A 14,757-nucleotide genomic window follows, 5' to 3' on the forward strand; every position below is an offset into this window, starting at 1 on the left:
TCTCGCTCTCTTTCAATAATTTGACCCATGTTTTCTGGCACACCCTCTACAGACATAACGCATGAGACGTTGCAACACATTACGTATGGAATACAGACATTGCAAAGCACTGAGGGTAGGTAAATTAGCGCTTAGGCAGTTAAAACGAACCTGCCCTCCATCGCCAGAGCTATTCGAGCACATTTCCTTGTCGCAACATCTCAGCTTGGTAATCTGTTCAAGGTTTTGAGCGCTGCACAGACTCTGACAGCGGCGGTGTCAGTGCATGTATTTCCAAGGCCGCAACATTCTGTACTGTAGCGAACGAGGACGACGTTGTGTGCATCGTAAAGAAGTTCCTCTTGAAAACGATGCTCGGTGTGTGAGCCTACCTTGCTGCAACAGCAAATGAGTTCAGCGCCAAGGGAATCGCTGAAGCCTTGTGATTTATTATTTCTTTTTATGATGGTTGTTGCATTGAGAGTTTCTCGCAAACAGGGCTGGAATGAGATAGAGTGACGCTTCAAGTGCTTTTAAGTGAGCGTGTTCTTAACCAAAATCAAACTTAGCCCAATTTGTTGCTCTGTTGCGGTGAACGTGCGGTCGGCTTCAGCAAACAACTCTGACTATACTGGACGTCCCACGAAACAGGAGCCAAAGCTTAAAAATATGTAAATGCCACGTAGCTGGGCAGAATCAAGGTAATGTTGTTTGCCGTCGCTTATTGTGCTTATTGTTTTGCATTCCCCCAATTACCTAATTAGTCTTAAGAAATTACTGAACTTATCAAATATTATGTTTAGATGAAAAGCGTCAAGGAGAAAATTGTAGAGCAACATGAAAAAGTCCCGCTAGTGCTTTATGTTGTTCAATATGTGCTACATAAAAAAGTTTTTCAGAGCTCGCGAATACACGCAAAAGTGCTTCGAGCAGCCAGTCATGCGACAATTTTCCGTGTATTCGCGGGCTTCTTTCAGAAAAACACTTTTATATAGCACGTATTGAGAAAAATAAAGCTTTATCGACACTGAGCATTCTCTCGCTTTCTCCTGTCTGTTTTATTAATATTCTTCTTGGACTTCCAAGTAATGTACTCCTCAGTATCATCCCTGCAGTTGTTTTCATGTGTTCTCTTGCTTTCGTGCTAATTATGCGCGCCTCTGCGCTGGGCCCTTGCGCTGAAGCAACATGCGATGAATCACCGCGGAAGTCTCGAGAACCATGCCCTCTTCACTCCATACGCGTTTCTTCTCACGAGCCGCATTGTCGGCGAACTCGCTCATATGGCGATTCACTCGATTCATATGGTGACTCCGACCGTTTCTTGAGTCTAAGTCAGAGTGAGGCTGGATGCGTTTTAGGTGGAGTGAGTCTCGAGCCGGGGGGAGTCTCACTGCGGGAAAGTCTTGAGAGTCGGTCCAGGTGATCCCGAATAGTTAGAAAATTGAGTCTGAGTGAGTTCCAACGAATAGGAGCTTGTGTGTGTCTCACTGAGTTCAAGTACGTCTGAACCAAATGCTACTCCATGTTTTATAGAGTCAGCGAATTTAGATGCGCGGATGACTTCGCATGATCTTGGGTAAATTTCACTGCGTATCCACGAACGATGTCGATTGGAACCAAAAAGACCGAGTGAGGACATACGAACAATGAACTTATGTTCAGTAAATCAAATTTCGTAAATGCATCGTGCCAAGTTGCACAGCCAGTTCTGTAACGCACATTTTTGTGAAATATGCATTTTAGCAATTTATACCCTTAGGCTCGGTGGCAATAAATGCACTCGCTACAGCTTGGTAGCCCAGGTGTTTCTGTGGCATAGTTCCGAAACTTGCGCATTACGTGATTTTGCCGTTTATTTCTTATCTTACTTTTTTTTTTCAAGTACGTCATAGGTGCCTGCTGGAACATTAAGTGAAGGGGGTCGTACCAAGGAAGTGAATAACACGTAGCAAATGCTTCGTAAGTTTCCAATAAGAAATAAACAAAGCCCTGGAAACGCAAACAAAATTTAAGTAGAATACTTTGACTATATTTGCAACAAAAAGAAAGAGAAGAAATGAGCAGTTAAGGGCTACTATAACAAACAAAAGGCAACACGATGCAAAATAAAAATAAAAAGTAACCGTTATACAATGGCTAATAAAGGTAATTTTAATGTAAATATGGTCTAGGAGAACAAAAACAACATAATAAGGCCTACGAGGTAAAACTAGGAACCCTTGATCTGAAATTTCTGTTTGAAAGCGTCTGAATCGCCCATGTCGACAACGCTATCTGGAAGACCATTCCAATATAATACAGCACGAGGCAAAGTCGATGAATCAGGCCCTTCTGCTCGGCCACACAGACGTTGCAATCTTCGGTGGTTGTGAATTTGCCGAGATGTACGTTGCGATTGAGCAAGTCGCAGCGTGGAAGTAGGGCGGCCGTAGAATACTTTGTGGACAAGGCAAAAGAGCGCAATAATTCTACGTGACTACAAATGATGGCAGTGATACTTTTGACCTGATATTGGTCACCTGAGTGTCGTCTGTAGTGGATGACGACTAAGCGCGCCACGCGGTTTTGTATGGCTTCCAGGGACTGGGTTATGTACGCTTGGTGCATGAGGTGACCATACTGACGATGCGAATCCAAGCTTAGGGTGAACAAATGCTAAGTACGCAAGCCCTCGTTTAGTTGATGGAGCACCTTGAAGATTTCGTTTTAAGTAACCGCGTGTGTTTATTAAAATAACACTTTAGCTCTTACTTTTTCGATATGCTGGAACCAAGATAAGTCGTGTGTGATGTGAATACCGAGGTATTTGCGTAAAGATGCCTCTATCACAAGACCACCATTTTCATTTCTGGCTAACGTAAGTAACTTACAGTTATCTGTGTTAAGAGCCATTTATCAGGATGCGCACCTGTTAGTTATTCGTTCGAGATCCTGTTGTCAGTTTATGTGGTCAGTAATTCAGCAAATTTTACTATAAGCTACGCAGTCATCCGCGAATTGTGTAATGGTTGATGTGATTCCTGTTGCTAGTCCTTGATGAGAATAAAAGAAATAATAATGGGCCTAAAGCAACTTCCCTGTGTGACTCCAGATGTCAGAAGACTAGGTAATGTAGCGCGATAGCGCCGCTGATTGCTATCAAAGTAATAAAACAATACCGTGACGGTCCCGCTATCTAACACACTCGGCACAAGCTGTCTGGCACGCCTTTCTGGGGCGCGTCACTGGCGTGTTTCCTCTTTCGGACATTATCTGTCGATCCAACGTCGAATGTGAACAGTGCAGACGTGGCGAATTCTCACGTCAACCGTTTCCATTCTTTCGAATACGATAAAAGATAACATTTTTTCAGTATCTTATTTGCACAGGTAATGCACGGGGTGGAACGATAAACAAATGAAAGAAGGCACCAATGGTTTGACCACGTGACTCGTTGTTTTTCGGCCGTTCATGAGGTAACTCACAAGTGATGGTAACCGAAGAGTGAATCCAGATAGGTCAACGAAACTGGAGGGTTGCCTAGGGTAGAACTTTGTTATGATACCATTAGGTCATCCATCTGAGGGCGTCGCCAGAGTTCGCGGAGATCTTGAACTTTGCAAAACTCGGGCCTTCCTGCATAGCACTCCAGGTCCGTACTAACCGCAACTAGCTTATATCTTTGTTTATTGCTTTCAATATCGCGCAAGTTTCTAGCAGTTGTATATGCAAAAGCGATATCGGGCATGGCCGTGAATCGCAAAGGTTAAACACAATCTCAGCCTTTTGTGCCTTAAGCTTTTCTTCTTTTGCCTACTGCCGAAATCAACAGATGTGCCGTCGCCAGAAAGAAGATATGCGCCGACTAATTATTCTTGAGGGAGGAAGCGTGTTTTTGTTTTCTCCTTGGTGCTGGAAAGTGGTGGGCGAGTGAATAGCTAAAGAATGAATGAATAGAATTTATTGATTGGAAAGACAGAGAGGTCGACCTGAGCTAGTGCGCTCTAGTCTGCTACATTATATAGCTAAAGACATTACCAGACAGGCCTATGAAATCCGTATTTTCTTAGCTGTGGCGATGTTCCTGCGCAGTAGCAATAAATATTTGCCCGACCTGAGCAATGTAAGCAGAGCCTTTTCAGTTTCTCAACTCTCCCTCCCCCTCCTTTCTTTTGTCAACAGTCGTCGAAAGTGGGTAGGATAACTAATGGCTAGTAACATACACACACACACACACACACACACACACACACACACACACACACACACACACACACACACACACACACACACACACACACATGCACACGCACGCACGTACACACACGCACACACACAAACACACACACACACACACGCACGCGCACACACACACGCACGCACGGACGCATGTATGCGCATACGACACCCCAAACTTTCCACAAAGCTCATGAAATGTTGCGCAAACTCCTGCAACTGCACGGCACGAGAACACAACTACGGCAAGGGCAGGCGTCCGTCGGTGTAGACAAGATGACGGCACTTCCCTGACTGAACGAGAGGCCGTCTTTGCGACAGGAGCACCGGGAATGACTGCTTCGTTGAAAGCCCCACTTCGAGCGTATGGTGCATCGCGCGCAATGCCAGGGCGTATTGCCTGCTGGTGTCTCTGGAATTCACGGGGAGACGCCACCATACCGCGAGTCTGCACCGCCAACGCTACGGATCATGCACTAACCACGAGGCGGAGGAGTTGCGCCACAAGTCAGTGGTTAGCGCGTCTGGCTGCCAACTTCATATTGCCGCAGTTGCGTGCGTTAGATCCCCATCGCGATAAGGCGGAGGTGAGGAGGTACCATGACGACGGCACGAAGATGGTGGCAGCATGGCGATGCCGAAGGGCGGGGGCATGGACAGAGCTTACTCACTCTTTATATAGCCTTAACCTACTGTCGCAGTGAAAACGCTATTAACCCGAGCGCGCTAGTGCGACACTTATATGCGACATGATCGCGTTGCATCTTCAACACTAGAATAATAATAAAAAACGCCTGTTGTTAGATAATAAAAAAGGCGCCGTCTAATTCATCACAGTTACTCTGCCTACATCTCAGGCGCAAATTTGACATACTATCGACAGGCAGAAGAAAACGCACCCAGGCCCGTAAAAAAAAAAAGAAAAGGAAGAAAAAAGTGACGTCGGCGTTGTTCGTATGAGCAAATTCCATCCGATCCTGATCGACGTCTCACTGGTCTCACATTATAAGCGAAGGCGGCCGGGAAATGACAAAGGGCCCTTAGGAAAAAAGAAAGCTTTCCGAATTCGGCCCTTCACCCCTCCTTTGGTAGCGGTAGGCCATTGTGACCGATGCAGGGGCATGAGGCGAAACAAAAGTTTGAACGAGGACACGATTTATGCTGCTTTTACTGCTCATTTATTCAATGCAGTTAGTGGGCGAGTCCAACATACGGTACGTGTGAGGTCTGGATATAGTGTCCAAATCCTAAGTGCTACTTTGCTGTTTATCAGACGCATATTTCACGTTGCAGCCTTAGAGAGGCACATAAAACCTCCACTTAGCTGTAAAGTGCCCGAAGGGAAATACTATTGGCATCCTGCGTTGTTCTCGTTTTGGAGCCACTAAGAATTTCGATTATTTTCAGGAGCAGTACTCAGTGCGATATGCTTCAGATAATGCGCTGTCTGGTGCGTATCTATTAGTTGTCCTTGAAACTTCAGTTCTCTTAATTGTTCACGTTACTTTCCTAAGCTTGAGCCGTTGGATTATTCCTTTCACGTTCCCCTTGTTTAGTGAGTGCGTTCAAAGTTATGACAGGATCGTGCTTGACAGAGATAGAGAGAGAATGTATATAAAGGCAGGGAGGCCTACCAGAATTACTTCCGGTTGGCTATCGTGCATGGGGGTAGGGGTAGGGGGATAAAAATAAATATACAGTTGTGGGGGGGGGGGAGAGGCGAGCGCAAGGAAACCGCGTACGCTATAGAACGGCAGCGGGCCGCGTTATCAAAGTCTATCATGAAGGACCGTATAACGCAGAAACCTTACCAGCGTGAATAAAGCTTTCTGCGCTTCGTTTCTTTGGGAAAATTGGCCTAGAGCTTTTAGTTCTGATAGTGGACAGCGCTTTACAGAACTCTCATGGAAGATAATAGGCAGGCGGTAGCACAAAAACTAATAATTATGCGAGCTGTCCGTACTTGCTCACAAAGCTTTGCGCATGATGGTCTGCTATAAAACATTCAGTTTTTGACTTCCATTGCTTGTCTGCGTGTCAACAAACTTGGTAGCTGCTCTAGAGAGGCCCAGTTCCGAGCTCATCGCTTGCAGTGGCGCCTAAAATGAGAAGGACGCGCGGGCGCTGTCGGTGCCGCTCGTAAGTACACATGCTGTTCTGCGCAAATCAAAAACCTCGGCGTGCGATCTGTGCGTCGTATTGAGCTGAGGCTGGCTTTATAAGAAGGCGACCATACGGGGAAGCCGACGCGTGAGTTATTTCAGCCGCCGGCGGGGCATTCAAATTGTACGAGCCAGCGCTGAGAGAGAAGCACGCACCTTTTCACTCGCGGTAGCTCGCGGCATAGATAAAGCTGAGCCCACAGTGGTTTCTCTTGCGCCATCGTGCAGCCGACGTGTCATACACGTATCCTGAGGCTTGAGCTAAAGGCGTTTTGTGCGCACCAAGCGTTGATTATTCAGGATCTATAGAATGGTCCTGCTGCTCCTCTTTACTTTCTTTTTTTTTTCTGCAGTTGGTATCCCGCGCCTCATCACATGCTGTCGCCGCCCGGCCGAAAGCATTAGGCCATGCAGTGCAAGAGTCTTGAGCGGGCACGGCTCCTTGGGATTTCTTTAAATGTCATTCCGCACCAAGTAGAGTGCCGGTGCGTGTGCCCATGATGTGTAGCCGGGGTCGTCCCAGAGGAGTTGAGTTCATTGGCATGAGCTTTAAACTGCAATGTTCTGGTGTGAGCCGCACAGGCGTCAGCTGTGTCCCAACGCCTACTGGCGAGAAAGCGGCAGCGAATACACATGAGCCTTTGATTCCTTGGAGTTGTTTGTCATTGGCAGTTGCCTTGTTTATAATCTCAACGCCTGTCATAATTGACCAGTGCCTGTTTTCGCGCGAAACAATTTTGCGCATACACGGTCCCGGCTTCCTGCCACAATGCTTTCTTTACATTGCGTTATTTGGCGCCGAAACGGTAATAAATGTAACGTTAATCGAAATGTATGGGCACTGAATAGGAAAATAAGGCTGTTGAATAAGCATTCTGGTAATGCAATGTAGTCAATGTTTCTTAGCTATTGAACGGAGCAAGGGCGTGTGCTGCGTTTTGTGATGAAATATATGAGCCAAATACTTCACATTGCACAACATGACGGGTTCCTTAGCTGAGGACTACCTAGTTTTTTAGTACTCGAACTTTGCAAGCATTTTCAAAGAAGAAATGTGCGGAAGTTCGTTCGAATACTAAAGTAATAAGTAGTTGCAGTAAATATAAACGTATTAAGAACCCGTGGACGTTATGTAAATAATGTAAGGTCGCGCAAAAGTAATAACAGAAGAATGAAACAAATGTCATAGATGTCGCAAAATGGCGCTAACTTCAGCCAGTGAATAAAGTACGTCTGTTTACAAGAAAGCGTAGCTTGACTTCTTGTTGCATTATTCAAATACCTAATGCCTGGCCAGCTCATTTGATGGGTCAGTGATGTCAAAGTGGTCGATAGCATTTGAAACTTTGTCACTTGACAAAATCGAATATAGAGAAAGGGAGTGAACCAAGGTAAGGATTGAGCATAACCACAGACCGTTGCCGTTGACTGTTCTGCGCAGGATAAACAGGGAAAATACATAGGAATATGGAGGGTGAAAAGCGGAGGCAATAAAGCAACATCTAAGCGACTAGCGCTCACAGCGGAAACGCCGGTAGTTGACAACCATCTGCTACATATGTGGGAAGCCAGAAGGGGGCTAACTAAACGATGGAAAAAACAGCGACTTAATCGCAAACTGCGCCACAGAATTGCTGAAATATCAGAGCGGGCAAACGCTTACGCACAGCAGTTAGAGACAGCGAGTTGGGCGAGCTTTTGCGACTCACTTCGCGAAACGTTACACACCTCCAAGACATGGGCGATACTTCGCAGCATAATGGAACCAGGAAAAACAAAAACGGCCAATAACCGCACTCTTCAAAAACTTGCCGGAGAATTTTCAGGAACAGATCAGGCCCTCCTGACTAAGCTTAAAGAGAAGTACGTAGGAGCAGTAATCACTCCCCCATGCACCTTGCCATACCAAGGGCAAGAAAACGCGGTGCTAGACGCTCCGATAACTAAGGCAGAACTCTTCGCGGCAGCGCAAGCTGCGAAGAGAAATACTGCTCCAGGACCAGATCAGCTCACAAATGCTATGATCCGGAACCTGAGCGACGACCACCTAGAACAGCTTACCCGGTATTTTAATGAACAGATATGGGAAAGGGGCGCGTAGTTCCACAACAGTGGAAGGAGGCCAAAATCGTGCTTATTCCGAAAGCAGGAAAACCTCATGATCTACAAAATCTCAGGCCGATATCACTAACCTCCTGTCTTGGCAAATTATTTGAGAAGGTGATCCACACACGTCTCACGTCTTACATTGAAGACCGCAACCTATTTCCCACTAACATATTCGGCTTTCGCCAGCATCTGTCGACACAAGATGTTTTCCTGCTACTTCGCGAAGAAGTTCTATGCAACACCACGGTTGGTGCGGAACATCTCGTCCTGACTCTTGATTTAAAAAGCGCATTTGACACTATTTCACATGAACTTATCTTATCTGAGCTAAGTGACATCGGTTGTGGACAAAGAATCTATGATTACACCCGCTCTTTCCTGACCTCTCGCATCGCGACAATAGGCATTGGCACTACGCGCTCAGACCCTTTTCCCATGCCTAATAGAGGTACACCGCAAGGGGCGATACTCTCCCCCCTTCTTTTCAATATCGGTATGAGACGCTTAGCTAAAACACTCGACGTCATACCTGGGCTAGGGTACGCGATATATGCAGACGATATTACCCTATGGGCAACCAGCGGCTCGTTAGGACAAAAAGAAGAAATCCTGCAAGAAGCAGCGACCGTTGTTGAAACCTTCGCTCGCAGCAGTGGAATGAGCTGCGCTCCCGATAAATCAGAATTTATCAGGATACGAGGGCGAGGCCGTCAAACTCACGAGCCGGTGAACCTCTTTCTAGGAGACAGCCAGATAAAGGAAGTCCAAAAAATGCGAATCCTCGGACTGTGGCTGCAAAGCAACAAACGAGTAGACCACACCATTAAAACCCTTAGGACTACGGTGAAACAGATCTCTCGTATGATCCGTAGAGTAACTAATCACCGAAAAGGTTTCAAGGAAACAGAGACGATCCGGCTCGTTCAGGCTTTTGTGCTAAGTCGTCTCACATATAGCCTCCCTTTCCAGGACCCCACGAAAACAGAACTAAAGGCCCTAGATGCGTTGATTAGAACGTCGTACAAAGCGGCTCTCGGCCTACCACAGGGAACCTCTACTGAACGCCTGCTGGCCCTCGGGAGTCACAATAACTACGAGGAGCTACGGGCAGCGACGCTCATATCTCAACGGGAGCGGCTTAGCTTAACCACCTCTGGCAGAAAATTACTTTGCCGCGTGGGTTACCCTACTCATCCACAGTATGCGGGAGAAGAACTCGAATCTCTGACCAGAGTCCTTCGTGAAAGGATCGTAGTAGCCCCAATCCCTAAGAACATGAGTCCAAAATACCACCAGGGACGTAGAAATGCTCGAGCTCGAAAGTTAATGCAGCAATTCGATGGAAACCCGGATACAGTCTACACAGATGTCGCTCGATGTGGTGCTGACAAATACGCCCTCGCAGTGGTAGGAGCGGCTGCAAATCAAGGGCTTGTGACTTGTGCCACGGCTAGAGTTGCATCTGCGAATACCGCAGAAGCTTCAGCCATCGCGCTAGCTATTAAAACTAAGGACGCTCTGGGACAATCGTCGATAACTCTTACAGATTCCCAAGTCGCATGTAGACTATTCCTCACCGGTAGGCTACCACACAGCACCACTCACCTATTAGGATCCAACCTAATGCAGAAACACATGATCGTCTGGTGCCCGGGTCACGCAGGACTCGAGGGCAATGAGAGAGCGGACGGCGCAGCTCGTGCTTTTGTCAACCGAGCGGCCGACCACTCTGACGAAAACCCCTTTTTACCACGAGAAATCCTTGAGCACCAGCGGCGCGAGCGAAGAAAGTACAGTCCACCACACCCTGACCTATCCAGGCAGGACTCTTATGACTGGCGCCGAATACAGACGCACACATTTCCAAACCTTTATTTGAAAAATGCCATTCACCCAACGCTGTACAGCGCTCGCTGTCCTTGGTGCGGAGGCCGGCCAACTCTCGCCCACATTACGTGGGACTGCCAGAACAGGCCACCCAAAATTAATACGCCAAAAATAGCCGGCAAACTTTCCGGAAGGGAGCAGTGGGAGACTTGGCTCGCCAGCGAGGATCGGGAGATGCAACTAGCGCTTCTCGACCAAGCACGGCGGACCGCTCAAGCCAGTGGGGCCCTGGACTAGGTGCTCCACCCACTCGCTTTCTGCATTTTTTTTTCTTTTAAATAAACGTTTTGATATATATATATTTACACGCAATCCACGCGAGTGGATAAAGTAAGTAAGCTCGTGCAGTCTACTTGTTTCTTTCTGTATGAGTTGTTATTAAGTCCACGCTGCAAATGAAAACTTATTGAGGCCCACGTACTCGTATCTAATTAACTCCACTATTACTGCGCGAGCTTATTAAATGAAAAAGCCAACAGGTTAGTTAACCTAACCTAGGCTAACCTATGCCAACGTGCGTGTAGTTCTGGTCGGGAGTCCGTTAAGTGCGAACACAGCAGCGAAGACAGCGGTCGCTTGGCCCCCGCGACAGACTGACTCAATTCTTTCTATACTTTTTCTAAATAAAACCTGTGGTGGAAAAAGACGTAAAGAAAACTCGTTCCTTTATTCTTCCTTAAAGTGGACTCACACTCGTAAAACTTGAACGAGCAATTGCTGCAGACGCAGAGAGCAGGCGGTAAACAGGTTCTGTCAGACCAACATAGCTGCGCGAAACGACATTGAGCTTTCTGTGCGACATTCGAAGGGACGGAGGTCTTTTACTGGTGCGTGCCGCGGTTATGATTGTCATCACAACATTTGAACAGCGGGAAATGATGAGGTTTGAGTTAGTGCAGCGCTGCTACGACGTTGCAGCTGTCTGTTCACTGCAGTGGTGATAAAATTTCGAGGAATCTTGGGATGACACAGAGAATGCGCTTGTGGAGAGAGTGAGCTCGTGATACACTCCAATGTAGAACAGTTTACTCGGCGATCGAGAAACGTCAATATATATATATATATATATATATATATATATATATATATATATATATATATATATATATATATATATATATATATATATATATATATATATATATATATATATATATATATAGAGAGAGAGAGAGAGAGAGAGAGAGAGAGAGAGAGAGAGAGACAAAATACGTAATCAAGACCTGCAACGCTGATATAAACCCATTTGTCATTGTATTAACTAAATTCGTGTACAAATATTCGTCCGAGACAGAGTGAGTGAGTGAAAGTACTTTATTAGAAGTCCGGCGGGGACGTGAACTCGTCGCGCACCCGGCTAGTCCCAGGTCGGGAGCGGCAGGTCTAGCCACTGGCGGGACAGAGGCTAAACAGTGACAAGGAATTAAGTTTAACTAGGGTGTGAGCACTTTTTAACAACACCCGCCGTGGTTGCTCAGTGGCTATGGTGTTAGGCTGCTGAGCACGAGGTCGCGGGATCGAATCCCGGCCACGGCGGCCGCATTTCGATGGGGGCGAAATGCGAAAACACCCATGTACTTAGATTTAGGTGCGCGTTAAAGAACCCCAGGCGGTCAAAATTTCCGGAGTCCTCCACTACGGCGTGCCTCATAATGAGAAAGTGGTTTTGGCACGTAAAACCCCATAATTTAGTTTAATTTTTTTTAACAACTTGTTTCCCCTCATTTTTCTCTCAAGTGATGGATGAGTTCCACGATTTCGCACGTCAATTAATCGGGAGTTTACGTTGTAAGGCCGGCCTTCAATCGCAGAAGACGGCCCATTCTTCAGGACTCTCTGTGTTGATCACATGAAGCGAACCACGGGGAGCCGCGAGCTCTACAGCTGTAGACGTAGTGGTATGGGAAGTCTTGAACCATTGAGTTGGTATAACTAGAGCGCCACCGGAACTACTTGATGCAGTTGACCCATCAGTAGAGACGTGTGTGCAGTCGCTGTATTTCTCGTACAAGAGGAGTAAAGTTGCTTGAGTGCTGATGACGGCAAGTCCGACTTTTTCGGCAAAGTCTGGCAAAGTTCGGCAAAGTCTGGTGATACACACTTGCTAAAAATGTATGAGATGCTGAGGCTGAACAATATCCGGCTAAACATGCCAGGCTAATCCCGCCTGTTGCTACACCCACCACCGCCACCACCGTGACAGTGAAATAAAGAGCACGGGAACACAGGACTGTCGATCAACTGTACTGTTACAAAGCAAAAGTGTAAGAAGACATCACTATCTGAAAATAACAAGAAAACTCATACGTTCTCAAGATACATCGTGGCATCAATACACCACACGCTATAATGCCAGACGCTCTATAATATCACGTGTGTGTGCGTGTATCAATTCTTGCTGTTTTTCTGCCGGCAAGCTGAATTTTCTCGATGAATCGCTAGCAGCTTAGACGTCCAGTTAGCTACGGAAGCACATGCCCGGTGCGACGAAATTTGCAGTCTGTCCGTATAAAACGAAAAATAGACCATAAATGTTGACATTTCGCGTGACTTAGTCGCACCGTAGAGCATCCGCAATATTTCCACCCTAATTTATAGTAGTCAGGTATAGCAGGGTTCATTGAATCCAAAGAAGCAATCGGCTGCACCGGAACCCGGCGCTGGGAGACAGAATGAATTGCTGCAATTCTGATTTGAACTGCTTTGATCTTCGCTTGCCTCAGCGATCTATGCCCGTGCTGCAATCTGCAACCTTTCTGAAACGCGCTGTTCCGTGCGCGGTTTAACCTTGAATGTACTCGTATATTGTGGTTTCAAGCCTGGTGTCAACTTGGTCTAAATGAATGCGTTTTCGCGTTTGTTTGTTCGGAACCTTCAGTTTGGAAATAATGCTTAGTTAAAGAAAATGTTAAAGCATCTAAACGATTCGTAGCTTTGAAGCGGGATTCTTGCTTTCTAGGCAACTTTTGCCGCACATACCCGCAAAAGAACGTGTTCCTGAAAATAATTGAAACTTTTCGTATTGAGTCAAGATTGTTTTACCTGATCTAAGCCAAGCACGGACATGGTTCCATATTTGCCTATGTACAAAAATTGAGCGCACGCAGCGGAAATCGTGCGTTTACCTGGGACCACACTGACTGTTCAAGAAACGCGTAGGCCTGGCATTCTTTCCCGGACTCCATTCTTTTTCTTCCTCTAACGAAGAACCTTTAATTTGCTGATTTCAATTCTGATTAGGCTGTTGTATCGTGTTTGTCAAGCTGTAGGTAATTTTGTCGAAAACTAAAGCAGCTTTTCTTACAGAGAAAATTACACATTTTTACGGCGAAGCTGTCACCAAGGCTGTAACCGCAGTCGCGGGAGCGAATCCCCGCTGCGGCGGCCGGATTTCGGTGGAGGCAAAATACAAAACCCTGTGTATCCCGTACATTGGTTGAACGTTAAAGAACCACATGCAGGATGTCTAAATTATTTCGGTGCCCTGCATGCACTACAGTGTGTCTCGTAATCAAACCGTGATGCTGGCACGCAATACCGCAGCATCTACTTAATCTTTAACTGCGGCTGTATTCGGTGGAGAATGTTCATTCTAAACATCACCTCCAGATGTTGACGAAAATATGATGCGAGAATTCGAGGAGCTAGCGCAATGACACATCGACATGCCTGCCGACTGGAAACTGGTAACTTCTGGACTGGAAACTTTTGGATAACGTCAAGAGGCCTCCTCCATAATGTGAAAAAGCAGGCGGCTTGTATATGCAGTATCGTACACGCGCTTTCGCATTGCCGCCAATTGACAAGGACTCGCAATACACGCTCGGTCCACGAGAACTCAGCGTAGTTTCCTTTTCTGCGTTTAGCGTTACTCCTGGCACTTTTATTTTCTCGCATATTTGCTTGACAGACCGGACAATTTTGAGCGAAGTACATTGTTGCAGAAACTACAAAGTCCATTATTAAAGCGAACGCATGAATGAAGAACACGTGTGATCGTTTTCCCCTTCTGGCAAGCGTACCATCACCCGGTTTTGTAGAGCATGACTAGTAATTGGTTGTAGTGGCAGCTTTGCACACTTGTGCTGTGACATAACTTGGCAAAACTGCTGCCGGCATTTGCAGGTAGTGTGCCAGCAAAGCGAGAGTCGCATATTAGAGTGTTCTCTTTAACAGTGAACCGCACTGTGCGTGTATAGCGCAGTACGAACGCCGGTACAGACGAACGCGCCGCACTGGACCTACGCCAACGTCCCAGGTACGGCATCTCCATCATTGCTGCGCATGGCCGGCATATGTGGCATAGTTCACGATATGAGCCGAACAGAGAAACCGCCGGCGTTTACCAGCACCCAACGCAAATGTATATTCACTCGTACAGGCGCCCGTGACATGGTGGTTG

At 46.6% G+C, this 14,757-nt stretch overlaps 1 protein-coding gene across 7 annotated transcripts in view; it reads left to right on the plus strand.

Moving 5' to 3' along the window:
• The window catches only part of LOC135920800 (proline-rich antigen-like), a 224,553-nt gene that overhangs the window by 80,319 nt on the left and 129,477 nt on the right, over window positions 1-14,757 (plus strand). Inside the window, exon 3 of one of the 7 annotated variants that reach the window (XM_065455063.1) lies at window positions 6,713-7,510. The exons of the other annotated variants lie outside the window; for them this stretch is intronic. Coding sequence (XP_065311135.1) covers window positions 6,713-6,764 — 52 coding nt within the window. The 3' untranslated portion in view covers window positions 6,765-7,510. Of the gene's footprint in view, window positions 1-6,712; window positions 7,511-14,757 lie in introns of those variants that run through there. 7 annotated transcript variants of the gene reach the window in all.

Source organism: Dermacentor albipictus, chromosome 1, assembly GCF_038994185.2.
Source record: "Dermacentor albipictus isolate Rhodes 1998 colony chromosome 1, USDA_Dalb.pri_finalv2, whole genome shotgun sequence".
In the NCBI taxonomy this organism is placed as follows: domain Eukaryota; kingdom Metazoa; phylum Arthropoda; class Arachnida; order Ixodida; family Ixodidae; genus Dermacentor; species Dermacentor albipictus.